This window comes from Empidonax traillii, unplaced genomic scaffold (assembly GCF_003031625.1).
Source record: "Empidonax traillii isolate 1590-97213 ecotype Southwest subspecies unplaced genomic scaffold, ASM303162v1 scaffold99:size1466351, whole genome shotgun sequence".
Lineage (NCBI taxonomy): Eukaryota > Metazoa > Chordata > Aves > Passeriformes > Tyrannidae > Empidonax > Empidonax traillii.
The window spans coordinates 1,167,478-1,192,314 of record NW_020955292.1 but is presented as its reverse complement, the minus strand read 5'-3'; the positions used below and the strand labels follow the sequence as shown (position 1 = coordinate 1,192,314).

Genomic DNA, 24,837 nt, shown 5'->3' with positions numbered 1-24,837 from the left:
CCCTTTGCGGAGCAGCCTGATCCCCACTCCACAGCCCCTCAGGGACCACCATGCTGTCCTCACACTAATCCCCCGGGAAATGTCCCCACACCACGTCCCCTCAGGGCCGGCCCTGTTCCCCACATCGCCTCAGCGACGGCCCCTTCCCCGCAGCCCCCGAGAACAGCCCTCATCCCACACCAAACCCCCTTTGGCGAACAGCGTCGCACCCGTGCCCCCATTCCGCTTCTCCCCTGAGGAAAGACCCCATCTCTGCACGCCGTACTCCCTCGGGGAATTCCAGGGAATCCCTCCCACCCCAGCTCTCCCTCGGGCTCTCCCTCGGGCTCCCCTCAGAGCGCCGGCCCCGCCCCGGCCCCGCCCTCCCGCGCGGGCCGCGGCACAGGCGGTGCGGGAAGATGGCGGCGCGGAGCAGGTACGGGCATGGCAGGGGGGTCGGGGCTGGTGCTGTCATTGTCACTGTCATTGTCGCTGTCCGGGGCCGGCAGCCCTGTGTGACAGCCGGCACCTCGCGAGCGGGGGGCGTGAGGAGCAGCTGGGGCGCTTGGCCGGCCTCCCCCCGGCCGGGGACCGCAGCTGCCCCCTCCTCTCCCTCCTCTCCCTCCTCTCCTTCCTCTCCCTCCTCTCCTTCCTCTCCCTCCTCTCCCGCTGACGTTTCCCTACCGCGGCGAACGCCGCTGTCTCCGCTGCCTCGGCCCCGTCCCTGGCATGTGCGAGGAGCCTTGTGCTCGTGCCCCGGGCTGGAAGGGAAGATAAGGGGTTTACGTATTTTAAGAAAGAGAAGCGTGTGGCCTTTGATAATTTTAACTCAGTTTCCCAGTCTGTAGGTGTCAGTGTGTAAGTGTTGAGTAGGAATGGGTCGATGGGGGGCAGTTGCAGCCCCTCGGGTTATGCAATCCCGGGGTAGGATGGCTCTGAGAAGGACCTGGCCGGGCACCGGCAGCCCTTTGCAGGAGATATCCTCTTACAGGTTGTGCTTTTTATAACAACTAAACTGATTAAAGAATAGCGTTTCTAGGCCACAGTTCTGTGTTCTTAGAACGCACAGCCCCCTTACTCCACCTTCTCTCTGAGAACCTGGAGCAAACCCCTCGTGCACAGAGCGCTGTCACCTCCGGCTCGGTGCCGGCAGCCGAGGGTTGTCTCTTGTCCAGAGACTGAAGTCACCGAGGAGCTGAATTAACGTGGAATTCCCTGGCAGTCCCCGCTCCGACAGCCTCCAGTCGGGTGGCAGAGGCGGGAGGTCAGCACTCGCCCAGACACTTGTACCCACCAAGGTCAGGCTGTCAGGAGCAGGGAAGGTGAGGCTATTTAGTCTTGTCATCTTTACCTAATTTTCGACAGATTTCAGTGTAAGGAGGACACTGATTTTCCCGTGTTGGGCGCTAGAAACAATGTGGGTAAGAGCTAAGGGTCTGCGGGGAGGTGTTGTGCCCTTGCTCAGTGCTGATCCAGCTGAGGAAGTGCCACGTCCCGGAATGCCCTGCCCTGCCCCGGCAGCAGGAACAGCTCCTGAGGCTCCTGTGGAGCCAAGACAGCTCATCTGTTCTGGCTGTGCATTTTTTATAGGCTGTCATGTATGAAGGCTAATAAATGTCTTGAATACTAATGCCTTGGGCTGTAGCTAGGTTTGAATATTTTTGCCTCCATTACTTTTTAGGGTTTGAAAACTTTTCTGGTAAATTGAAGTCTAATGCTACCTGGATTACTTCAGTGTTTGACTGCCTTCAAAGTAGCCCACAGGCTTCCAGCTTGCTGATGAGCAAGTGCTCCTTTTACCCCCGGTGGTTTAATATGTTGTAAAACAGGCCTTGTAATAGCCCAGATTGGTGTAGGTCTGGTGTGTGACCCAGCAGTGTCAGCTGACCTCGTTGTTCGTGACAAATGACGTGTTGCTCTGTAAAACATACAGGTTCTGCAGCACTGGGGACTCCCTGCCTTGCCAAGGAAATATTATCCTGGGAGATGATGTAGCACTGTGGCACGTTTAGCACCTGCTGACAGGAATCTGGGGTTTGGGGAGGGTTTGTCCTGTCACATTTGGGTTACCATGAAGGTAGAGTGAGCTGTTCCACCCCATTGCCATGGGACAGGTGAACACTGCAGCTCTTTGTCCTTGGTTAATGGTAAATCACTGTTAGCAAGTGTCTGTAGTACCATTATGTGAATTCTAGACAAGAAATCTGCTATTTGTAGAATCGTCTTCAAAATAAAGGGATCATGTCTGTTTGTAACTCAGTAGATACCTGAAGTTAATTGTTGAAATTCTTTATAATCACTTCCTGGGATTGAATGGCCCCAAATGATGCAATAGCTTGTAAGCTAATGAAGTAACTCTCAGTGTATATCTGATCAGGAGCAGATGAAAGGCCAGAGGGCCAAATGAAGACATCCCAGCTGTGCTATTGCATCTCAGGAACAAGTGGGTTGCCCAAAGACCTGCCAGGCCTGGTTATTCCCAAGGACTTGAGCCTGTTGGTGTGGGAATGCTGCCCCTCTCCCCTCTGTGATCCTGCCTGACAGCAGGATGGGCTCTTGCCAGGCCACAGTCTAGTACTTGTTTAAACCTGCTTATTTACAGGCTTTGAGCAGTTCTTGTACAACTGGATGGCTCCTTTTCAGATTTATTAGAAACATGAAAAGAAATATATAATATTAAACATAAGAAAAGTCCTGGTTTAACCTTTTCCCTATGGTGGGCAGTTCCAAGTGTATTTTCTGTGTTTTCAGAGGGGCAGAACCACTCTCACTGCAAACAGAAGGGTAAGGCAAATTCTTAAGAAGAGCTGCTGTACCTGGCAGCCTTTTTACTTTTCCAGCTACACCATTGGTCTAGCAAATACCATTACTGCTTCATAAAATATACAGCTTTTCCAGGTATTCCTTCCCCCCCCCCCAGGATGGTGAGGAAAAAGGTACCTGAACCAAATCATGTCTCTTTAGATAGTTGCTGTTTGTTATAGGAGGTTCCAAATGACACACTTGAGTAGCACCCCGGTGGAGATGGAATAATCCCAAGTGCTAAACAATCATTATAAAATTTACCACTCCATTTGCAAGCAGGGTTTGTTTTGATCAGCATCTGCCCCTCATAAACATTACCTTGGGATGGCAGTGCATGTTATGTCAGGAGCTTCTGACTGTGAGATTGTCACTGCCCTGAGCTGCTGACATTTGCATTATTGAATATCTGTGCTTAAGCAGCTCTTGCTGTTTGTTGTTTGCAGTTTGGTGTGGAGCTGTGCCCTCCTGGTCCAGAAGAACCTGTGTGTCAGAGCTGGGGTCCTGGGGAAGAGGCCTCCTTCCAGGACATTTTTCAGTGGTAAGTGATGGCTTGTGCCTACCAGGGCTTTTAAATTCAGGGTTACTCCAGCTTAAGCAAATTATGGTCTCACAGTGGGCAATATGAATTTCTTGAAATAAAAGCAGAAGTGGGAGTGCAGCACCAGAGAACAGCTTATGGCATTTCCACAGATACAAGCTTGCAAATTGTGTTTTACTCCTCTGGTGTTATGTTCTCCAGATGGTAAAAGAAGTGTATTTACTTCTTTCATAAGTTTCATTATGAGCTGTTATTAATTGCTTTTAAGCTTTTCAAAACATCTCTTTTTTTTTCCTAGTGAAGATGATCCCTTTATAGCAAATTAAAACCCATTACCCATAGTTTTATTTTTCTTAATTTCTGCACATTAGTTGGTTTTCTGAGGCGTCTACAGTTCAGAAATTCCTTTTTTAAAGACACAATATAGCTTACCAGAGTGATTCATGTTAGGAAAATGTTTTTATATTTAAAACCTCCTGCTTTAATGAACTCACAGGGAGCAGGCCAGGGGTGCCTGGGTCCTTGTTTTGTTGGACAAGATCATGGAGGGGACCTGGAAGAGTCTGTGGATGTTGGCTGAGAGGTCTTTGTAGTAGCACAGTCCTGAATAAAGAACCTGCCAGCTGAAATGATTTCTGTTCTCAGTACACAAGCCAAGGGAATAATGATAGACATGAGGTGACACCGAGAAGGGCATCACCAAACTCTCTATGTAATGCATAACAGAAAGCAACATACTCATATTTAGAATATTCAGCTGTTTTACCTGCTTTGTAGTGCAGCTCCTACCAGCTGTTCACCTCAAAAAGCCTGAGGAATTCTGACTTCATCAGTTTATCAGGCCTGTAAGAAAGAAAGCTTATAAATATCATTTTATATTTCAATCTGTACTTGTAATTTTAATAAATCAGGAAATCAGAGTAGGTTTACGTGAAATGCTTAAGAGTTGGTTAAAATAGTACTTGCACTCAGAGTTCCTCTGGCTGGGTAATGCTGGAAGAGCAGATATTATTTGTTTTTAAGAAATATTTGTTTGTGAACTTGTAGTATATGCATTGTCATATATTAATATCATAACTGCATAGGGTCTTCAGTGTTTGTTTCCTTGCCAGCTGAGCTATTGATCCCACTTTCTATATCCATTTTTTTTGTTAACTTGCCTGTCCAAATCTGTCTGGCATGTCATATATGGATATTTCATTATTGAAAAAGATGCTTACACAGATGAATAGAAACAGCAGCTCTTTGTTGTCTAGAAATCCAAGATAGTCATTGCAGAAGAAACCTGGGAAGCTGAGACACATCGTGCAAAGTTGTTCATCACGTGGAAGAAAAGGTCGTTCTAGTCCAAGCTAGCTTTGAGTTTTGAACAAATCAAACTTTTAGCCAGTCATTTTCTAATTCATTGCGATTTCAGACTGATTTGCATGTAAATCTAGATGACTTGCACGTGATGTCATTAGAAAGAAAAGATAACTCCTTAGTTTTCTCTCTGCCCCTTGTAACAGCCTCCTCCAAGTGTGTGTGTCCTTTCCTAGAAAGAATTCTTAATTAGGTCAGAGTAATGAAGCAGCACTTCTGACTGCAGAAACCAGAGCACATCTGCCTTCTGCACTTTGCTTTTTCATCCTGCTTTTTTCGATGTTTCTGAGGGAATGTGTCTTTTTCACCTGTTCCAGAGCAGGAACTGGTTATTTTCTTTTCATTCTCTTTGCTGACTATACTTGATGCCTGAGAGAATTCTGAAACAGATTATCTGTCAGGGATTCAGATTTAGGGTAGTATCTAAAAATGTTACTAGCACATCAACAGTCCTGCACCTTTTCCCTCTTGTCCCGGACTTGTTTCTAGTGGTTTATGTGCCAAGACATGAGTTTTCCACACACTCTCGTGCTGCTTCCCAGGGAGCTGCAGCAGCATCAGCACGATGTTCAGCTGCCACCTGAGCAGGGCCAGCTGCCTGAACAGGAATTTGTTTCAGAATCAGTTACCAGTGGCTTTGCCTCAGAATTTCTAAACTTGTGTGAAATTCATTCATGTCTGAAAGGTGTGGAATTTTGTTTTGTTGGGGCACAAGCAGCAGAGTGCTGGATGCCTGTGAATCGAACAGTCACAGAGGTGCTGTTTCATTAACAGGGAGATGGGGAAAAGTCCACTCCTCATTTATCAGGAGATAAAGTTGTGTTTGCCGTGGCTCGTGGAACACAAATGGTTTGGTCTCCAGCACAGGCAGAGAAACTTCACATCGGTGCAGTCAAGAGGCTCTTGGGGCAGAAACTTCCCTGGATTCAAACCCAAGAGCCGTTCCCCCTGAGGGGGTTTGGTTTGGGAATTTGCTGAGCTCTGCTGAAACAGCTGAGCAGCTTTGCTAACTCAGAACCAGGGATGTGGTGGAAGGGAGTTAAAGGCTTTAGGGCTCAGGAGTGTGGTTGGACTGTGTACAGACATTTCTGTTGAAACACTGATGCAAAGTTGAAAGGTTGTAGAGTCTGTAAACTCAAATAAGTCTGTCTTCATAAACGTTTAGCTGTCCTGAATGATCCCTCTCCTTTACTGAGCATTGTTCCTTAGGAAAGAATAATTTTTAGAATCTTTACTGTAACTGTAGTTGTTGTCTTGTTTGTTTACTGAGTTTGGGTTTTAGATTCTTTTTTCTAAGTAAGAACAGAGCTGATTTTGTATTATGTTGTATTTTAGGACACATAATTTAAGCGGTGTTTTAAATCACAGATGTAGGAAAGAAATTATCCAAAAATATTACTTTGTTAAAACAAAATGTGAACAAGAATTACTTTTATTGGCCATCTTTTTGCAGCATCATGGCTGAATGCTTCTAATCAAAGCTACTACTTGGAACTAAAGCTTCCCAGACTGCAAAACAATTGTGCTTTGTCCCTGTGCGTGCCTAGAAATGGAGGTGGTGTTTAGTGAATTCTTTTTGTTGTTAATGCAGCCTTTCATAGTCAAACCCTAAGCCTGACTTCGCTGGAGGAAGATTTAGGGTTTGATTCTGGCTCACCCTGTTCATGATTGTTGTGGAAATGACTCCAGTCAGGATCAGAATCGGTTCCTCTGGGCCTTTTCTGTCAGGTAATGACTTGTACTCACTGCTGAGAAGTTGGGACTGACTGTTAGACAGGTTGGAGCAGCACATTCCAATGCTGATTTAGCCCTGAACAGGTTGGTTTTCTCTGCTTTGGAAGGGAAGCACTCCCCTGGTTGTGCAGGCCCTGTGCTTGGGCTGTGGCTCAGTGCTCTTGTTCCTCAGTGACTGGAGACTGGTGTGATGCAGGAGGAGCTTGGGAGTTACTCTGTGGAAAACAGACATAATACTACGTGTCTTTTTTATTTTTTTTTCCCGTGGTGACCTGTATTACAGCAGGAATGGGACTGTTTCCCTGCTTACCAGGAAAACTGACACCTTACTAAAGCAGGTCATCATTTCCTTCCTTCTTCCAGTTAGCTGGAATTCTGGGGATCTGACTGGAATGGAAGCTTTAATGACTCAGAAGCACCAAGTACTTCACATTAATACAGCCTGTTCCCCAGCAACTGATTATTCTGCATAATACCAACATTCTCACGGTTGGAAAGTAGGATGGTGCTGTCAGACACTTGTTTTATGTATTTCTCCCTGGGGCTTTCAGGGAGTGCATGTTATATATTTTGGGGAGAAGAATGTTGGAAGCATGTGGGGTGGGGGATGAGGTTAAAGCCACTGATGACCCCTTAGTGTTGGTCAGCTGGGTTTCAGTAACTTGCTAAGCTGCAGTAACATCCCTTCTGTGTCCCAGAGTTCTTTCCTGAGCTCATTTTCATCCCCTGAGCTCACAGCCCTCACTGCACAGAACTGCTTTGTGTTTACTGGGTAGCTGTTCTCTCCTGAGGTCTGTGTTTGTGTTGCAGGCAGGAGGAAGCTCCACACTGCTCCGCTGGGACAAGTGTTCCGCCTGCGCCCCTTCCACGTCCTGGTAGCTACAGGTGGAGGATATGCAGGATACAGAAAATATGAGGATTACAAGGTGGAACAGCTGGAGAAGAGGGGCATAGAGGTGCCTGTGAGGCTTGCAAGTGACTGGGAGGTAAGAAACTTGGGGCAGTTTTGATGCAAAGCTCCTTGGCTTCCATTCCAACAGGGGAATGTTGAGTTCGTCCTCTACTGCCAATGCCTCGTGGAACTAAAGTTTCTGTCACTTAAAGAACCCCTTTTGGCTGAAGTGGTGATACATTAGGAACTGCCAGTGACTCCTCCATCTTTTACTGTGGCTGACACAATATATACTTTACAAGGAGATGGAATTAATGCCTGGTTAATAAAAATCTACCTGTTTCCATGATGAATGTACAGCAAGACCATTTTCCATAGGTAACACCTGGGTCTGTAGTGCCTTCTGCTGATCCTGAGGGATTTTTGCCTTCTCCTTCTGGATTCCAAGGAGTTTAGAAATTACTGTGGGATTGCAGTGTGTGTATCAGATTCCCAGGTCAAATACCCACTGCAGCATTGCAGTAAGAAATACTTCATGACTTCCTCTGACTGTTGTATCACCTCTGAAGTATTAATTTACAACTCCATGTTAAGAGTTGTGTTTGTGGTTTTCTTCCACAAGTTTAAAGTGTTTAAAATATATATGATGTTCTTCCAAACAGCCAGGTGAGTGCCTGTTGCAGTGCCATTTCTGAAGGGAAGGAGTTAAAAATTCTAGGACTGTAAGGAGATGCCTTGGTGTGACCTTTAGCATCCCATTTCTTTGCATTCCTGAGCACACTGCCTGTGTGAGTGAGTTGGCCACGTGCCTGGGGGGGACTGGACTGGAATCTCTAAATTCATTTCATTAGAGACCCAAATCAGATATGGCCCAGACAGTGCAGATGCCAGCAGCTCAGGCTGTGATAGCTCCTGAGAAATCTGTCTGTAAGTCTCTCCTCTGTATATTCGTATATTCTTTTTCTGCTGATGCTTGTTTCAAACAGGTTCTGATTAAAAAGGAACTGGTAAGTGTCCATGGAGTATTCATGTAACGAGGCAATGTCAGTCCAATTTTGACACTCAAAAACAAATATTCTTTTGTTATTGTTCATACTTTTAGGTTGGAAATTAGTTCTCTCATTAAATTTGCTTTTTTTCATTACTGATATGCTGGTTTGTTGTTATTTGGTGAAGCTGTGAGTACTGCTTTTGATGGAACAGCTCTAAAGGATTTGGTTTTTAGAGTGGGGAATCAAACAGAGTTTCAAACTGATAGGCAGGGCCCCAAATGCAGCAGATCCCAGTAGGAGGCACTAACAAGATGTCCCAGTCCTTCCCGATGTGCTTCAGTTCTGTTGAATGCTTCTGTAGGAGGGAAAGGAAGCTTGACAGTTAGGAGGAAAAAGAGAAACTGTTCGGATGTTGTTAGAAATACTCCAAACAATGAAGGATTCAAGAAAAATAAGAGCTGCATTGTTCCTTTATATGGGAGAGTGGAGTGTCCTTTTTGCTGACCTATCAATTTCCATTCTTCTGAGTTGTTGCATCACTGGAGGCACACTTAGGAATGTGGCAGAGGGGTGTTGTCGTGTTTTTAGGGCAGAATAAGCCTTTGCAAAGGCAAAAAGAGACCAAGTGTGATTGAATGGGCTGTGAAAGAGTAATGCAGAACAAGAAGCTGCTGCTCGTGCCCTCCCTGCCGAGCCTGCCACTCAAGTTCTGATTCCACAGTGCCAGTCTGGTGTTCCTGTGGGAATAAGGACCATCTCCCACCTGCCAGCTCTGTGTGTAAGGCAGATCCTCTGCTTCTGAGCAGAAGACAGGGATGAAATGGGTAATCCTCACCCTGCTGTGCAGGCAGGGAAGCTCTTCCTGCTGCAGAGATAAAGTGTTGGGATCCTCACAGAGCTGTGCGTGGCTTTTGATTGAATTACAAAGGGAGTTACACTCCTGGAGGGCTTTGTTTTGCTTGAGATGTACAAAAGAATGGGGGGAAAATGAATCTGATCCAAGTCAAGTGTCCCTTAAGTTTCTCCACAGGGAAAAGCAGAACTATTGTTTCTTCAGCACAGACCCTTTGTTCCTGTAATTTTCTTAGAGACATTATGTTGCTAATAGCTTGAGCTGATTAAGGCCTTAGTGTCTCCTACGAGGAATACCAGTGGGGATCAGCTTTCATTTAATTAGATGAGGTAAAGCAGAGGGCTTGGAGGGAGACAGGTAGATGTTTATCAGATGGATGGAAGCTTATTGTTCCAAATCCTTGCTGTCACAGAAGCTTCCTGGCTGGGATCTGCATGCATGGCATGTCATTCATGTGCTAACTAGAGGCATTTTGCCTCTCACCTGGGCATGGGGGCAGTTTTGATACAGGATCAGAGAATTACTGTGGGAAACCGTGTGAGTTTGGAGAAACAGAGTGATCAGGTGAACAAAGAGTTTATCTACAGAGAGAGGAACTTCTTGTAAGTGTCCTTTGCTTCCACAGTTTTTCTGTTTCCTGTAAGCAAAAAGCAGCATTTGTTGGAGTGACATGGGCCAGGAAAAGTCCAGTGAACCTGTAGGGAAGTGATGCTGTGACAGCAGATAATACAGATGAGGGATTAAATCACAGTTCTGTCCTGTTACAACTGCAGCTTATTGTCACAGGCCATAGTTTTGGAAAACAGCTTAATACAGCAGGGAAGTGCTTGAAGACAGGTTTAGGATCTTGATTCTCTCGAGGGTAAAAACAACAGAGTTTTCCTACTGATGTTAGAAAGTGCGTGTATTATGTAGGAGGATAGTGGAGCTCTTGGCAATACAATACAGACAGTGCTTTTTTTGGCCCAGGGGAGACATTTACTATTATGGTAAGAGGTGTGTATCAAGTTCAGGAAAGAGCTAATAATGGAAGGGTATCTGATTATTTTTTTTAATCCAACATAATCTCCAGTTGGTTGGTCTCTTACTCCTCAGTCTTGCTCCTGGGTTGTGATATTTGGAGTTTTATTGGAGCAAACATGCAATTACAAAATAACTTTCCCTATGGAGTGACCCAAGGCACACAGCAAAGGTGGTGAGAAAATGTTGAAAGCGGTGACAATAGCGAGGATGTGATGGTGCAAATGTTTTTCTCAGCTGTCCTGGAAATTGAACCTAGTAAAATCAGTTTGTTTGGGTTTTTTAATCTGACCAGTGGGATGGCTTTTGGCTAGATGAGTCTGTTCTACCTCGTGCAATTTCCTGAGCATCTTGTGGGATTATGGAGCGATTTATCTGAGCGTCTGGGGAGCAGTTCATGAGTCTGCAGCAATACTTTCCTGCTTCGGCTGCCTGTGCGGGATTGTGTTCCCGCCCCGGGACAGGCGGTGGGAAGGGCTCTCGGGAGCTGTGCGATGTTCAGCTCCCGCACCGCTGCCTTGTTCCCGGCCCAGCGGCTGATAACGGGCCCTCCTCGGTCCCGACCCTCGCTGTGCAGCCCCTGATCCCGCGAGTGCCGTCGCGTCCCGGAGCCCTCCGGGCTCTTCGTTTTCGCTTCTCCTGCCATGGCCCCTCCTCCGAAGGGGCCGGGACCCTGCGGGCAGGGCTGGGGCGAGGCGGGGCAGGGCCGGCCCCGCCGCTTCCTTAAGGCGAGGAGAGGGCGAAGCGGGGCCGGGAGCGAGCGGAGCGCGGGCGGCGGGGCCGGGGATCGTGTGCCGTGCCCGGCAGGTAGGTGGGCACCTGCAGCCGCCCTGCGCTGCCCCGCCCGGGGCAGAGGGGACCCCGGGGGCGGCGGGAGGGGGGGGTTCGCATTCCGCTGTTTTGTTCACGTGTCTGAAAACTGCTTTGGAAGGAAGGGTCGTTGGAGGCGAAAAGGCGGGACGGGACAGAGGAGACCTCGCTGGGCATCAGGTAAGGGCCGCGGGACCGCAGGGCAGATGTGAGAGGGCGGACGGCCAAGAGTGATTCACCGCCGGTCTGTGGCTTGCTGGAAGTTTGAGGAGAGATGTTCCAAAGTCTCGGCTCTCTCATGAGTAATCCCTGAGCAGATGTAAAGAGAATGAGTCTCCTGGGGCGGCCTTATCGGAGTCCAGAGTCCCGCGGGGAGGGCGGGGGGCGAGGAGCAGCCTGTGCGCAGCTTCCGCCGGGCGCTGCTCCGTGCGGAGGATGGAGCGCGGCTGCTGCTTCCTTCGGAGAGCCTGTGCGGAACCGAGAGCTGGCTCTGCTGAGATCTCAGGCTAAAATAACGCGGGGGTGTGCTGGGGTAGTGTTCTAAACCGTGAATCGGAAATTATTACTACAAAGTATTAAAAGGATGCCGTCAATTTTCATGTCGCCTTGCAAAGTAAATAAAACTTCTCCTTGTTCACAGAAGAGATCTTTGTGACTGTGGAACAGGCTTTGCACAGAATTCAGGTTTAAGCTTCAGAAGTAATCCAACTTTCTCTACCTTTTTTTCCGCCCTGTTCATAGAAAGGAACTGAAACAGGAATGTAAAGTTAGGGGAAAACAATCAGATGTTTCTTCATAATACATGAAGAGAAAATATAAAGAAAGGCTTCTTCGTCTGAGAGAGAATTTCAGACAGGAAGGGTGGCTGAAGCCGAGCGGGGTGCGTTTCCTTAGGCAGCGCCGGGAAGTGCGCGGGGAGCGGTGCCGGTGCCGTTGGCTGTTCCTGTTCCCGCCAGTCCCGGGCCTTGGCTCGGACAGCGCTCGGGTTTCCCGGCACCATCAGCGCGGTTCTCTTGTGCTCTCGGCGTTCAGGAGCCTCCTGGCTGGGTGTGGAGCATCCAGTGTTCCTCCTGCTGGGCTGGCTCCGGACGAGGCTGGGTGGGAGCAGGGACGACGTGTCTGGAATTAAACAGTCACTGCTGGGAAAGGAACGGGACCTTTACCGAACGGTCAGCGAGGGCTTCGCCCCTCAGTGCAAGCCCGTGTTTTTGCTGGCACTGGAATACAGCACTGGGATGCTTTCCGTGCATTTTTTAAACAGTAGTTCTGTTACCAAATGTAGAAAGTGTGACCAGCGGGTTTTGAGTGCCCCGGCCGGCACATTCCAAGCCCAATGATTCACGCCTACAGTTAAACCGAGGCTGCAGGTTTGAAGTTAGTTGCATATTAGTCTTTCTTGCAACTGCCTCGCTACTTTTTAAAACTTGAGGGAAGGGCTTGAGGTGGTAATGACTAGTAATTAAATGAGGTCACTGGATTTGACGCTCATTTGAGCTGACAGCAGAACGGTGTTGCATGGCTGGCAGATTAGCAGTTGTCCATGAGATAATAATTCTCCAGGGATTGATACCTGCTGGTAACTGCTGCCTTATTTACCTAACGGGGATTCTGGAGTAGTTCAGACAAGCGGGGGAGTTTGGTACTGGTGTCCAACCTCCTACAAACCGACAATTGTAAGATTCTCCTCTAAGCTGATGACAGGCTTTGGGCACTGCCTGCATCCTGAGGGGTCCAGCTGTTGAGATGCCATTCTGTGAGATCCTCTGTCATGAGCTGACTGATGAGCAGTTCTTGTTCTTTTCCCCATGGAAAGCAGGTAAACTGAGGGTGGGTTTTTCCTTTCAGCCTTCTTACCCTGTAGGAAGTGCAGGCTGCTTGTGGGGCAGCCACAGCAGGGATGGCAGCTTGCCACGTGTGTCAGCATTTCAGCAGGACTCAGGTGCTGGCATCCTGGTGAGTGTAATGGGGGCAGTAGCACAGAGCTTAAGAGAAACTTCTTTCTCAGCTGAGCTCAGGTTTTTTAAGAAGGGGAGAAGAAAAAGCTTTTAACAGCAGTGCTTCTCCCTTTCTGGAGAGGAATCTCTCTTGCACTTTGCTTTGGACCAGAGTGGGGTAGTTCCCACTTCATTGGGCTGCAGAACATTTCCATGCCTGTTTTTAGGGAGCAGGTCAGACATTCAGCTTGTTCCATGCTTTGACAGAGTCAGGCTTATTCAGTCTACAATATAATAGTTGCTTGAAAATGTTTTGGGGGGTAAGATAGAATTTACTGAAAGAGCTTGTGGGTTACCTCCCTTACCCTCAAGGGAAGAGTCCTGAAGGGAGGGTAGATAAGGCTTGTGTAGGTAGATAAGGCTCTGCTGTCTGCAGAGTCCTGCAAGGGGGAAGGTCTGCCTGGAGGAGGGGGATTGGGAGCAGGGTGCCAGCCCAGCTGTGGGCTGGGGACTCTGCTGCTCCTGCCCTGCTCCACCAGTGCCAAACAGACTCTCCCCACAGGCCTGTGAACCCCCATGTTCAGTGTGAGAAAGGTTTCCATCTCGGCCTGATGAAGTGTCTTCTGAAACAATGTTGTCAAATTAGCTTGCTGCTGTTTAACACGAAGTATTTCGTGGTGGTCATTTCTAATGTTCCTGGTGAATCAAGAGAAATGGCTCCTCATTGCTTTTCTTTGGATTTTGGTGGGATTTTGGGTAACTGCTTTCATCATTTGACTAGACAGATGGCTTCATTTTTGTTGTGTGGGAGTTTCTTGTGCCAGCCAGAGAAAGACTGAATGATACTTTAAATAGGAAAACAAAAAGAGTTGGCACAGAGCTCAGGGAGGAAGGAGGATGTTTTGAGTGCTCTCAGTTAATCTCAAATTTGCCTTCTTTCAATTAACTGGATTTTTTTTTTTTAATATGCAGTTGTTAAAATTCAGCTTAAACAACAACAGGCACACACAGATCTTACAGAATAATACCATAGAACAGTTTTCTCCCTGAAAAAGTACTCTAATGCAGGGTCTCCAGGGGTGTTTCTAGGGAGTAGCTGTAATATTTGGAGTTGAAGGCCAATCCAAATACACAATTACTGCTAGAATATTTTCCTTTTGAGGCCTGAGTGGGATGCCATTAGCTAGTTAATTCTGGCTTTTCCTGCTGGTCCTCCCACCACTCCTGCCTTATCCCCAGTACAATACAACCCTTTCCCTCAGTCAGAGCAGCAGTGCTATTTTTGATCTACCCTCTTAGGCACACAGCTTTCATGGTGCTTACAAAGCTTTGGGAACAAGGAATTGTTTTGTTTTAAACACAGCCTTTAGCAGAAAAACAAAGTGAAATGGAGCCATTAGAGACTTAGCCCTGAAATTGTTCTGGGTAGTTAGTTTAATCTTGAGGTGAGATGTAGCTACCTGACTTCCACTGTCTGACCAGGGGGCTGGTTTCAGGCTCCCTTAACAATCCAAATCCAGTCACAGGAGATGCAGAAAATCTCCGTTTTGTGATGTGGTCTGAGGGGTCAAAGAGGGAAATTTCTTTACGTACATTTAGAATGTTCAGATAGAAACACTGTCTTTTAAAACCTAACCAGCTTCCTTTACCCCTGTTTTGTGTTTTATTTCTGCTGGGCATAAAAACAGTGACAGTGCTGAGAGTCACATGAGAGACACAACTTTATACCCAATTCCCAAGCTGGCCCCAAGATTGGCTTGTTTTGTATGGATCTGGTTATCTGTAGATTGCCCTTTACCTGCTCCCTCTGTGAGTCTTTTGGAATGAAAAAAGACTTGAGGAGGTGGAAGTTTGTGCCTGGCAAGGGTTGTAAGATGATAGAGAGCCATCTCTTTTCTTTCTGTTTCCTTCCCGAGCTGGACACTCCGAGCAGGGAAGGATTTTTGGTGCCCGTCAGTCCAGAATTCTTTCCGCGGCAGCTGCAGCACTGCAGAATTGGAGCTGGGGGTTGTCTCCTCCTCCTCTCCGCCCCATTCCTCCTCCCAGCCCGGCGCTCCGGCTGCTCTGGGATGAGCTGTGCGAGCCCTGCTGGCTGCTGCCCTCACTGGTGCGTTGCTGCCCGGCAGGCCGGCACTGCAGGGGCTTTTGGGGGAGTTGGGTTTCAATGGCCACCCCGACTAGGGAGAAGCAAGGACTGCTCCTATGGACAGCTCGTCTTTGTCTTGTGCAGACTCGGCTTTGTAGTGGGATGTTGAAATATGACACAATGCCTGTTTGTTTGCAATAGCTGCAACCCTCGTAGCAGAGATTCAAGTGGGAAACAGAGAGGGAATCCAGAGACAAACCAGCGGGGGATTTAGGAACTGTGACGCCGAGTCCTCTCTCCTGTGCCGGAGCAAGCAAAGGAAAGAGAGGTAGAGGAAAAAAGACTGAGCCTTGCACCAGCCATCACCTGACGATGTGTCAGTCAAACACCCTGCAGGGACCAGATCTGCACACAGGGAAATGGTGAGATGCTATAAAGCTTTATCTAACCCTCCACCCTCTTGCTACAACCTCCACAAAGTTAAAATCCATGTCCGGAGGCTGCGTTCAGGGAACGGCGGCAGCAGCAGCTGTGCCGGGGACCAGCACCCACAGCTGGAGAGCCCAGGCCCGACTGGCTCTGCCGGTGGGACACCAAGTAGGAGAACTCGTTTCAGGTACTGTTCAGCGTTTTGTGCTTTGCAGGAACGGTGACCGAGGGGGAGGGAGGCCGGGAGGGTTTCTGGGCAGGAGGAGACGGAGCCATCTGCGAAGCTTTTGTTTGGCCTAATTACTATAAAGCTCCTTATGCACCGCGCGCCGGCAGGGAAGGGCAGGCTGTTCCGCGGCAAGGGGGATGAGGAGGCTTTCGTTCCTTTCCTTTCTCCTCTCCATCACTGGCAGAATGGAAAAATTAGTTGAGGGGCCGCTCTGAAACCAGGCCAAGGCAGTGAGGAGCCCGAGGGCTCCGGAGCGATGCAGCTCTGCAGGGATTGGTCCAGGAGCGACTGCAGTGAAGGGGGGGAGAGCAGCAGGAGGGGGAGCCGGACCCAGCCCGGCTCCCGGCCCGGCTGGGGGGTGAGGATGGGAGGGGGAATGTGAAGCGGCCCTTCCTATTCCCATGGCAGTCCCACCTCCTGCTGAGATAACACTTTTGCTCAGGGCTCTGTTTACCCCTTGCATTGTGATGCACAGATCATCATTCTCTGTTGTTTATTAATTCCTGGGGGGAAAGAAGTTGTGTTCACTGCAGAAAAAAATCTCTGAGCCAAAGGCACCATCTTGCATTTCAGAGTGGTGGCAGTCATACCTGCCCACGTGGCATTTTAATTCTGGTCCAAGTTTTGGAAAGAACGACTTGGCAAGAAAATCTCCTTTAAATTCTCAGCTTCTTTCTGTCTTGGAAGGACATAGGCAGTATGTTTGTTGTTCATCCTTCGTGTCACAGAGTCCCTTGAGAGAGGGAGCTGTTGGGAGCAGCCAGGCCATCCCACTGGAGTTTGTGAGGCCACTGAGAGGGCACATCAGCGTGTCCCAGCTGCAGGGGAACAGTTTACTAGCCAGGAGTTCAGTCAGTGCCAGGTTTGAACAGTTTGCCCTCAGGTGAGCAGACTTCTATTTGATAATGTGACCTTGGAAGTGCCAATGGTTTCTTCATAAGCAGAAGCCAAAGAATAAATGGGGACCTGAAGGCTCTTGCATCCAGACTTCCTGCCAGGGCCTGAGCTGAGGCCTGTGATGTGCTCCAATAAGCTGAGTAGCTTTTCCCTCCGAGAGTTACAAGGTCAGCTTCTCCTTATGGCCAAAAAGAGACCCCTCTCAGGACATCCATGTGACGAAAAATCAGAGATGCAGCTGGTTCTGAGGCAGAGGAGTTAGTTATTGTACTCTGGAGACCAGCTTGTCTGGCAGCAGTAGCAATATTGGCTTTGTCCACACCTTCCCTGTTCACAACCAGGGTGCTTGGGGAAGGTTTTAAGACCTTGGAAGATGTCTTTTGGCATCAGGTATTTGTGTTAACTACCTTAGGAGTGCCACTCCTGTTGTTTCTCAAGTACTTTTTTCCTAAAATTAGTGAGTGACCAACAGGTCTGTAAATTTGACTCCATCATCCCTTGGGATATAAAATACAACTTGAGGCACAATCTAGTCAATGCCTTCAATGCATGAACCCTCGGAGGGGCCTCAGTTTATTAGGTTTCAAAGATTTCTTTCATCAAAGTATCTGTTCTTTCCATAAATTTGTCCCTTGGTAGAGTGGTTTAAGTCCCAGCATCACAGATTCCCAGCTTTCAGAATATTGTTTGCTGCCCACTCTGGCTATCCAACAGCTGGAGCAGTCCAAGAAATGTTTTCTGGGCTTGTAATCTTCTGATATTTGGGAGAAGCACCTTTGTGCTTTGTTATTTCCACTTAAAGTCTCGTGTTATTATTTGGATGAACCATCTGTGACTTAGTTTTCCAATGCCACCTGCAAGTGGTCTTGTCTTTCATTTTTGAGAGTGTCATTCCTCAAATGTGACCTGTGCAGTGAACACCATCTTTTGGACAGAGGATTTTTCTTCTTTTGGGGTTTTTTTGGGTTTGGGGGTTTTTTAGGTTCACCTATTTTGGGGAGGGGAAGAACTGACCAAAATAAAGGAGTGCAGACGTGCAGAATGGATGCTTAAGTAACGTTTAGCAGCAATAAGTCGTGCCCAGCTGTCAGAGCTGGTGGCTCTGCAGCCGAGCTGCCTGACCCTGTGCTGTTGTGTGTAATCTTGCAGGTTGCAGTTCCCCCAGCTGGCCCTGAGGCGGAGGTTGGGCCAGCTGAGCTGTATGTCTAGGCCTGCTCTGAAACTCCGTTCTTGGCCTCTGACTATTCTCTATTACCTTCTGCCTTTCGGTGCCCTTAAACCCCTGACCAGAGTGGGATGGAGGCCCATGAGCAGGGTAAGTGTGAGCAGGGCTGCGCTTCGGGCTGTGCTGGCAGCACCTGGGGGAGGATTCCTTCAGTTAGGACAGGCTGCTGATGGCTGGGGTGAAAGCAGAGATGTAATTCATGTTTCAGAGGAGTGTTGGCTAATTGCTTCCCAGACTTCTTCAGTAGCAGAGAATTTGTCCTGGAACAGTCAGGGGAAACCAACAGAAACTTGTGAATGAATTCAGTCACCTCCCAAGTTCAGGGGTAGGACAAGGCAGACCAAACCTCCTGGCAGGTTCCCTTTCCTGGCCACCTTGGAATGGTCTCTGGCTTTCTGTTATTTTTGCACTGGGAGGGTTTGTTCCTCAGGTTCCTTGAGCATTTGTGATCCAGCCTGTCCAGATGATGTGCAGCTCTGCTGTGACACTGTTGAGAGCAGGGTGTGGATGCCTTGCACGTGGTTATTCTCCCCACAAATGGTGCCATTTCAGAATGCAACAACCACACAAATATTTTGATTGAAAACTGCAACAAAATTGCCATTCTTAAGACTATTTCCTTGAGCAGCTGTTCTGTTTGATTCCATCAACTTCAAAACAAGGTTCTTTTGAAGAGAAGGGGTTATTAGGAAATAGCACTTTTGACAATTTGTGTGACTTTTTAAAAGTTCTATCTGCATATTCTCCGTGTTGGTGGAAAACAGCAAAATTTATTTTAGAAATGAACACTCTATAAGGTCAGCTTAAAAAACCCAAGGTACTGTTTATTTAGAAGGTTTTATCTGAGGTAAGATTAGGTTGGCATTTTCATTCTGAAATATCACTGTATGGACATGGGATGGTGATTTGTAAGTGAAATCTTAATTTGCTGGATTTTATAGGATGGACAGGCTCTGAGCCAGTGTGTTCTGTCTCTGTTTATGGCTGTATTTTGCAAGACATTTTGAAGGATATGATTAATGTTAAGAATAAATGATGACTCTCACTAAGAAAAAAAGCCAACAACTTTAGCTGAGCTGTACTGTTCAAAACCACAGCACCAGAGTCAGCAGACCACCAGTTCTTTTCCAAAACTGGTTTCAGAGCGTTCAGTTCCTTTGATCCACATCCTCCAGCCCCCCCAATTACATCATGGCCACGTGAGCTTTTTGGCTGACAGGAAGTACCACAAACCCCCGAAGAGCTGTCTGCTGGAATTATCAACAGGAAGTTGCTGTCATCTGTCCACTTACATCAACAGCAGATACCTCTCGCCAACTTCATTTCATTTGTTTTCCTTGCTAGTAAAACTCAGGCTTATTGCAAGTCCAAAGGTACATTTCTACAGAAGTAAAGGCACTTAATTTAATACTCTTGCAATTAGCAACTCCCGTTGTTGTGAGAGAAGGAGTAAGGCTGGTGTGAGTTTATTCTGGTGTAGCTGCATCCACATGGGTATGTTTCTTTAATGGTACTGGAGTCACAGCTCACAGGACTGGGATGTGGAAACACAGTAAATGCATCTGAGGAGCAGGTCATCAAACACTGGGACATTATTTTTCAGTCAGTTTTCATTTGGTTATTCACAAAAATTTGGTAATGTTAAACCTTTGTGATTAACGTTCTACTAGAATGTGCAATGTCTCTTTTTTTCTATAAGCCTCACGTGGGCAGCTTCCAGTAACTTGAATGTGGAGCTTCAGCCTGCAGGGCACTGGGAATTCTGTCTTCAGTGGAAGGTTATAGTGACCCACAGTTGAAGGGAGGGTTTGCAGGCAGTGTGATCCTCTCTGTGGCACGGGGAGAAGCCCTCAGTGAGCGGGTGCCGTTCTCTCCGCAGGTCGCTCTGTACAAGTCGGTCCCCACTCGGCTGCTCTCGCGGGCCTGGGGGCGCCTGAACCAGGTGGAGTTGCCCACGTGGCTCCGTAAGCCGGTGTACAGCCTGTACATCTGGACCTTCGGCGTCAACATGAAGGAGGCGGCTGTGGAGGATCTGCACCACTACAGGAACCTCAGCGAGTTCTTCCGCAGGAAGCTGAAGCCGCAAGCGCGGCCGGTGTGCGGCGTGCACAGCGTGGTGAGGGAGGGAGGGGTGTGGGGAGGGAGGGAGGGAGGGAGGGCCGGGGTGAGAAAGGGAAGGGCTCTGCACAGCTCTGCCATCTCCCCTCAGCCCCAGGGACACAGCGCTGCCTCAGGAGGAAGGAAGGAACTAATGTGTCTCATTTCTTTCTCCTCACCGTAGATTAGTCCCTCTGATGGAAAGATCCTGAATTTTGGGCAGGTAAAAAACTGTGAGGTGGAGCAAGTAAAAGGGGTCACTTATTCTCTGGAGTCTTTCCTGGGACCTCGTGTCTCCACAGAGGAACTGCATTTTAGTCAGGGTGAGTTTGTGTCAGTTCTGCATTTATTCTGCTCTGCCCTTTCGGTGTTCCTGGAGATCATGAGAAATCACTTTTCCTCCCCCTTCTCTTTCTTGCATTATCAGGAACAAAAGCAGGTCTGATTTCTGTTTGGTTTTTTTTAATTTGAGGATGAACATGTCACTGTTTTAGTTCTTCTCTTTCTCACCAGTGGCATTATAGTGTCATGCCACTCTGATTATCTGAATTTAATTGCTTGGTTCCTACCCTTGGCTCTAAGTTCTGTCACTGTGCTGAGGCTGGAGCCCCCCTGCTGTCACACTGAAACAGGCCCAAGCACCTGCACACCACAAACTCTCTAAGCTGCCCCTTAACAAGATTCATGCTCAGTGCTGACCCTCTGATGACCGACTGGTGCTGTTACTGCTCTGCTGCACCAGCACTGAGGGAAGAGGATCTTTAACCCCTTCCTTTCCCTGCTTTCTCTGCAGCCCCACCTGGTAACTCTTTTCAGCAACAACTGGTGACCAAGGAGGGGAATGAGCTGTACCACTGTGTGATCTACCTTGCTCCAGGGGACTATCACTGCTTCCACTCGCCCACCGACTGGACGGTGTCGCACCGACGGCATTTCCCAGGTTGGTGTCTGTTCCTAGGAAAAGCTCTGGAGGGAAGCAGCACTGCTGTGGCCACTGCTGAGACACAGCAGAGCAGCAGCTGTGCAGACACATGAGAGATGATGGCAGCAAAGGGATTTGTCACAAACAGGGATGAGTGTTACAGCACTGTGGTTTACCAGGACAAGCCACATATAAATGATGCAAACACCAATATTGTGTTCAAGCTCTTTTAGTTCTTTGAAATACCTGACCTGATTTGTTCCCAAACACTGTTTATTCAGTTTGAACCTGAAATACAGATAGTTCTGCAGATCACATGAGACAGTAAACCAAAGTGTGATCTCTGATTGTGCTGGGGAAAGAAAATGCAACTGAACAGTTGCACTGCTGGAGCAGGGATCGGAGGTTTTGCAGACCATCATACTCTAGCTCAGCAGAGAAAAATATTTTACGTCTTGTCAAGTGGCAAAAACCTAAGTATTTGGATTGGGTTTCAAACACCCTGAGAGACATGACCTGCCACACACATCCTTCTGTGACCCCTTTGTTTTCACCACAGCCTTCTCTCTCATTCACCCTGCCAAGCATTTGCCTCTCTCCCTACAAACAAGTGACATTGTTTACTGGATCAGCCACAGTCACACTGGAAACCCCATCTGGGTGGCATTGCAATGCGGCTCCAAACCACACAGCCTAACCTGAGTATTTTCTGCCTTGTGCAGGCTCTCTGATGTCTGTGAATCCCGGAGTTGCTCGCTGGATCAAGGAGCTGTTCTGCCACAACGAGCGGGTTGTGCTCACGGGGGACTGGAAGCACGGCTTCTTCTCCCTGACAGCGGTGGGGGCCACGAACGTGGGCTCCATCCGCATCTACTTCGACCAGGTGAGCGGGGCTGTAGCAGCAGCTGGCTGGGTTGGATGGCTGAGGTTGGCACAGCAAAACAGAATTACAAAAAAAAAAAAAAAAAAAAAAAAAAAAAAAAAAAAAAAAAAAAAAAAAAAAAAAAAAAAAAAAAAAAAAAAAAAAAAAAAAAAAAAAAAAAAAAAAATTAAATCTTATTACCCTGAAATTTGGGTGTTTCTTGTACTGATGTTCTAAGAGTGATCTAAACATCATGGCCAGTATAGATTACTTCTTTAATGTTTCTGTTGCACCTTTGAATTATGAGTTCTTGCATTGAAAATGCCTGAGCATCTGCAGTCTGCAGCTGTGCTAATGAACACTGAAATCCTCAAGTGACAGTTTCTTCCTTCTCTGTCCAGGACTTGCACACCAACAGTCCAAGTTACTCTAAAGGTTCCTACAATGACTTCAGCTTCATATCCAACAACAACAAGGAGGGAATCCCCATGAGGAAAGGGGAACATTTAGGGGAATTTAATTTAGGCTCCACGATCGTCCTGATCTTTGAGGCACCCAAGGACTTCAAATTCAACCTGAAAGCCGGACAGAAAATCCGCTTTGGAGAAGCGCTGGGCTCTCTATAGAAACTGTCTCAGCAAGAAGATTTTCTATACAAAGGGACTCTTTTCACACCACTGAGTGTTTCACTTTACAAAGTCCTTATCACTCAGCAGGACCTGGGTGAGGAGAAGATGTCACTGCTGTGTTAACCTGGAGAGTATTTGCTCTACATTTACCTGCTGCTGAATGTAGAAACTGAACTGAATGATCATGGATGTATCGGGTACAGCTGCCTTTAAAGATGCTGCCCATGGAGGTTTCTGTCCCACCCTGTGCCTGTTTCATGTTCTCCCCTCAATGTGCCACAGGATAATTATGTTCTTAAGTCCCTTTTAAGCCTTCTGAGGCTGTGCAGGTGCACTGGGGAGGGAGGGAGATTACCTGTGTTTAAAGGGACACTGACAGGCTGAGCCAGACCTTGTACTTTGGAGCTGCAATATTTGTTTTTCAGACCTCGAGTAAAGAATATGTTCTCATATTTATTTTGTGCTAAGAAACTCTGCTGAATTTGTTACATAAAGAGAGCCTGTGAATGCACGCAGAGCCAAACAGTGACATTGGCTGGTGTGGCTTCACAGCCCAAACAAAGCAAAACATGCAACAGAGCATCACCAGAAAGAATTACACTCAGCCAGGTTTTCCACTGTTGGATAACTCCAGTGCTTTTGCCTGACATTGTCCCTTTAAAAATGGACTTTGCACTGTATTTTAAACCTGCAAACACTGTGTCTACATTCCAGACAACAGCACTTGTCATCTTGGGATTTTCTTTTAAAAAACAAACAGACAAACCCAGACAGAGGTGTGCGTCCTATTCCTAATCCATGGGTTTATTTTGCTACTCCAGGCCTTAAAGTTTTTGTCTGTATGAGAGACAGTTACTTCACCTCTTGGATTATGGAGTTGGAAGACACAGGGAATGTTTTTCTTATGTGATGTGATAACAACTAAACTATGTTTTTACTTTCTGCTATGTATCTTCATTATTGCTTTGTCACTAAATTATTGAAGAATTAATTCCTCTGTTACAGAACAGCTTCAGCTACTTCAGGACCATTTTTTATTGCTCAGAGTGAAATGCCCTATGCACTGACTGTGTTTAAAAGCATTATGGCTCTTTGAAGAAATCCCACGTTGCCTCCCAGGTGCCAACCTGGCCCTCCCTTGACCGGCAACGATTTCATCTCACTCAAAATATTAAAAGAATCCCACACTGGCTCTAACTTCTGCCCTCATACTTAATGCTAGGAACGTGCTGGGGGCTGAAAGCTCTGTGCTGAAGCTTCATCCCCAGTAAAATTTGAGAGTTCACGTCAAGGAGAGTTAAACTCTCACACCTGGGATCTGTTGCAGGTGGCACCATGTGGTGCTGACAGAAACCGCTGCCAAAGTGAAGAGGAATTGAGTTTTAAAGCAATGCAAGAGTTGTTTTTGGAGAATAAACTGTTTCAAGTCCCAGCACTCAAACATTTAGAAGTGATTGTGCTGTCCAGAGCCTGTTGGAGTGGACACGCTTATGAAACCTGCCTTTCTGCTTTTGAAAGATTTCTCATAGTCCTTCCTTGCTTGAGCTACTTTTCTGCTACTTTCAGGAGTCAGGCTTTGAGCAGCTCTGATCTCCTAAAGAAACCCTTTTCCTTCTTTGTATGCACTGCAGAAAATAGAACATCATTTTGTTGTCCAGATGTCCAGTTTGCCAAGTCCTGTATGCTTAGCTTGTCATCAGGGAGGAAGGGATGATGAACTGCCTCTCAGTGATGTAGCCCAGCCCTGGGGCAGGTGATGGTGGTGGCTATGGGGGTGACAAGCTGGAGAAAATTCCTTTGGCTCCAGGAGTCAGTGTTTCCTCACTTTACACAGGGGGGAGTTTGAAAGCTTGAAGTGGCTCTCAGCCACCTATCTTGTTAAACTTCTTGGCATTAGCAAGGTTACTCCTGCAGCAGTATAGTACCAGATGCGAAGTTGTTTTTTTTTTTAAACCTTTGAGAGTGAGAAAAGAGTAAGTCAAATATCAACCCCAAGAGGATAAAGTTATGGTGAGATTTTTGATTAAACTTCAATGTTGTGTTAACAGTAGAAAGCAAATTTGTTCCAGTGGATGAGAGAAAGAGACAAGTGAATCTTTTCCCCCTTTTCCACTGGGGCCTGTGGCACCCAGACACAGCCAAAGGAAGTTTAAGCTTTAATTTCTTCCTACTCAGCATCATCATCCACAGTATGTGAAGGTCACTGTTAGCCTGGGATGGAGGATGGATTACCTGATGTTTGCTTTATTAGAAAGCTTAGGAAGAGGAAAGGATCCAGCAAGTGGCTGTTTTTAGGATGGTTTTGATACTGTGCAGAGTGAGCTAATAACCCAACATTGCTCGTGATGCAGGTCCAGCAACACACCCAGAACTGAAAGCAGAGTTCCTGGAGGGTACTGATAATGCTGTGAATTTCTCCTGCCTGGAGAATCCATTTAATTCAACTGTATCAGTAGCACGGTATTTTTGTATGTCAAAGTGTATGACTTACTGACATGAACTCATTTAATTGCAAACATTTTGAAATAAAGAGTCTTATCTG

General features: G+C 47.2%; 3 protein-coding genes across 9 annotated transcripts in view; 1 reads left to right on the top strand and 2 right to left on the bottom strand.

The window, feature by feature from the left end:
* The window catches only part of LOC114056642 (melanotransferrin-like), an 18,689-nt gene extending 14,524 nt beyond the window's left edge, over positions 1-4,165 (bottom strand). The window contains exons 1-2 of one of the 2 annotated variants that reach the window (XM_027881995.1): positions 4,089-4,165; positions 664-740 (exon numbers count right to left, since the gene is read on the bottom strand). The gene's annotated coding sequence lies outside the window, so the exon portion shown is untranslated. Of the gene's footprint in view, positions 1-209; positions 316-663; positions 741-4,088 lie in introns of those variants that run through there. The other variant, XM_027881996.1, reaches the window with a different exon arrangement.
* On the top strand, positions 364-24,837 carry PISD (phosphatidylserine decarboxylase). Of its 6 annotated transcripts, none has more exons than XM_027882000.1 (8): positions 364-415; positions 3,228-3,322; positions 7,229-7,404; positions 19,665-19,901; positions 20,067-20,205; positions 20,676-20,822; positions 21,527-21,687; positions 22,068-24,837. In XM_027882000.1, the coding sequence occupies exons 1-8, from the start codon at positions 399-401 to the stop codon at positions 22,290-22,292; spliced, it is 1,197 nt and encodes a 398-aa protein (XP_027737801.1). In that variant the 5' UTR covers positions 364-398; the 3' UTR covers positions 22,293-24,837. The 6 variants fall into 6 exon arrangements, with proteins under 6 accessions (XP_027737801.1, XP_027737799.1, XP_027737798.1 ...); XM_027881998.1 differs by lacking the exons at positions 364-415; positions 3,228-3,322 and adding exons at positions 15,207-15,621; positions 17,710-17,875 and having other exon boundaries at positions 7,304-7,404; XM_027881997.1 differs by lacking the exons at positions 364-415; positions 3,228-3,322; positions 7,229-7,404 and adding exons at positions 11,093-11,165; positions 15,207-15,621; positions 17,710-17,875.
* Positions 21,601-24,837, bottom strand: part of SFI1 (SFI1 centrin binding protein) — a 28,139-nt gene continuing 24,902 nt past the window's right edge. Inside the window, exon 31 of the mRNA XM_027881981.1 lies at positions 21,601-21,713. The gene's annotated coding sequence lies outside the window, so the exon portion shown is untranslated. The remainder of the gene's footprint in view (positions 21,714-24,837) is intronic.

Excerpts from the sequence above, each read along its gene's own strand:
- PISD (XM_027881998.1), top strand. The coding sequence starts at position 15,425 with ATGGTGAGATGCTATAAAGCTTTATCTAACCCTCCACCCTCTTGCTAC. Across the intron at positions 17,876-19,664 it reads GATGGAGGCCCATGAGCAGG|GTCGCTCTGTACAAGTCGGT; the intron begins GTAAGTGTGAGC and ends TTCTCTCCGCAG. Across the intron at positions 19,902-20,066 it reads TGTGCGGCGTGCACAGCGTG|ATTAGTCCCTCTGATGGAAA; the intron begins GTGAGGGAGGGA and ends TCCTCACCGTAG.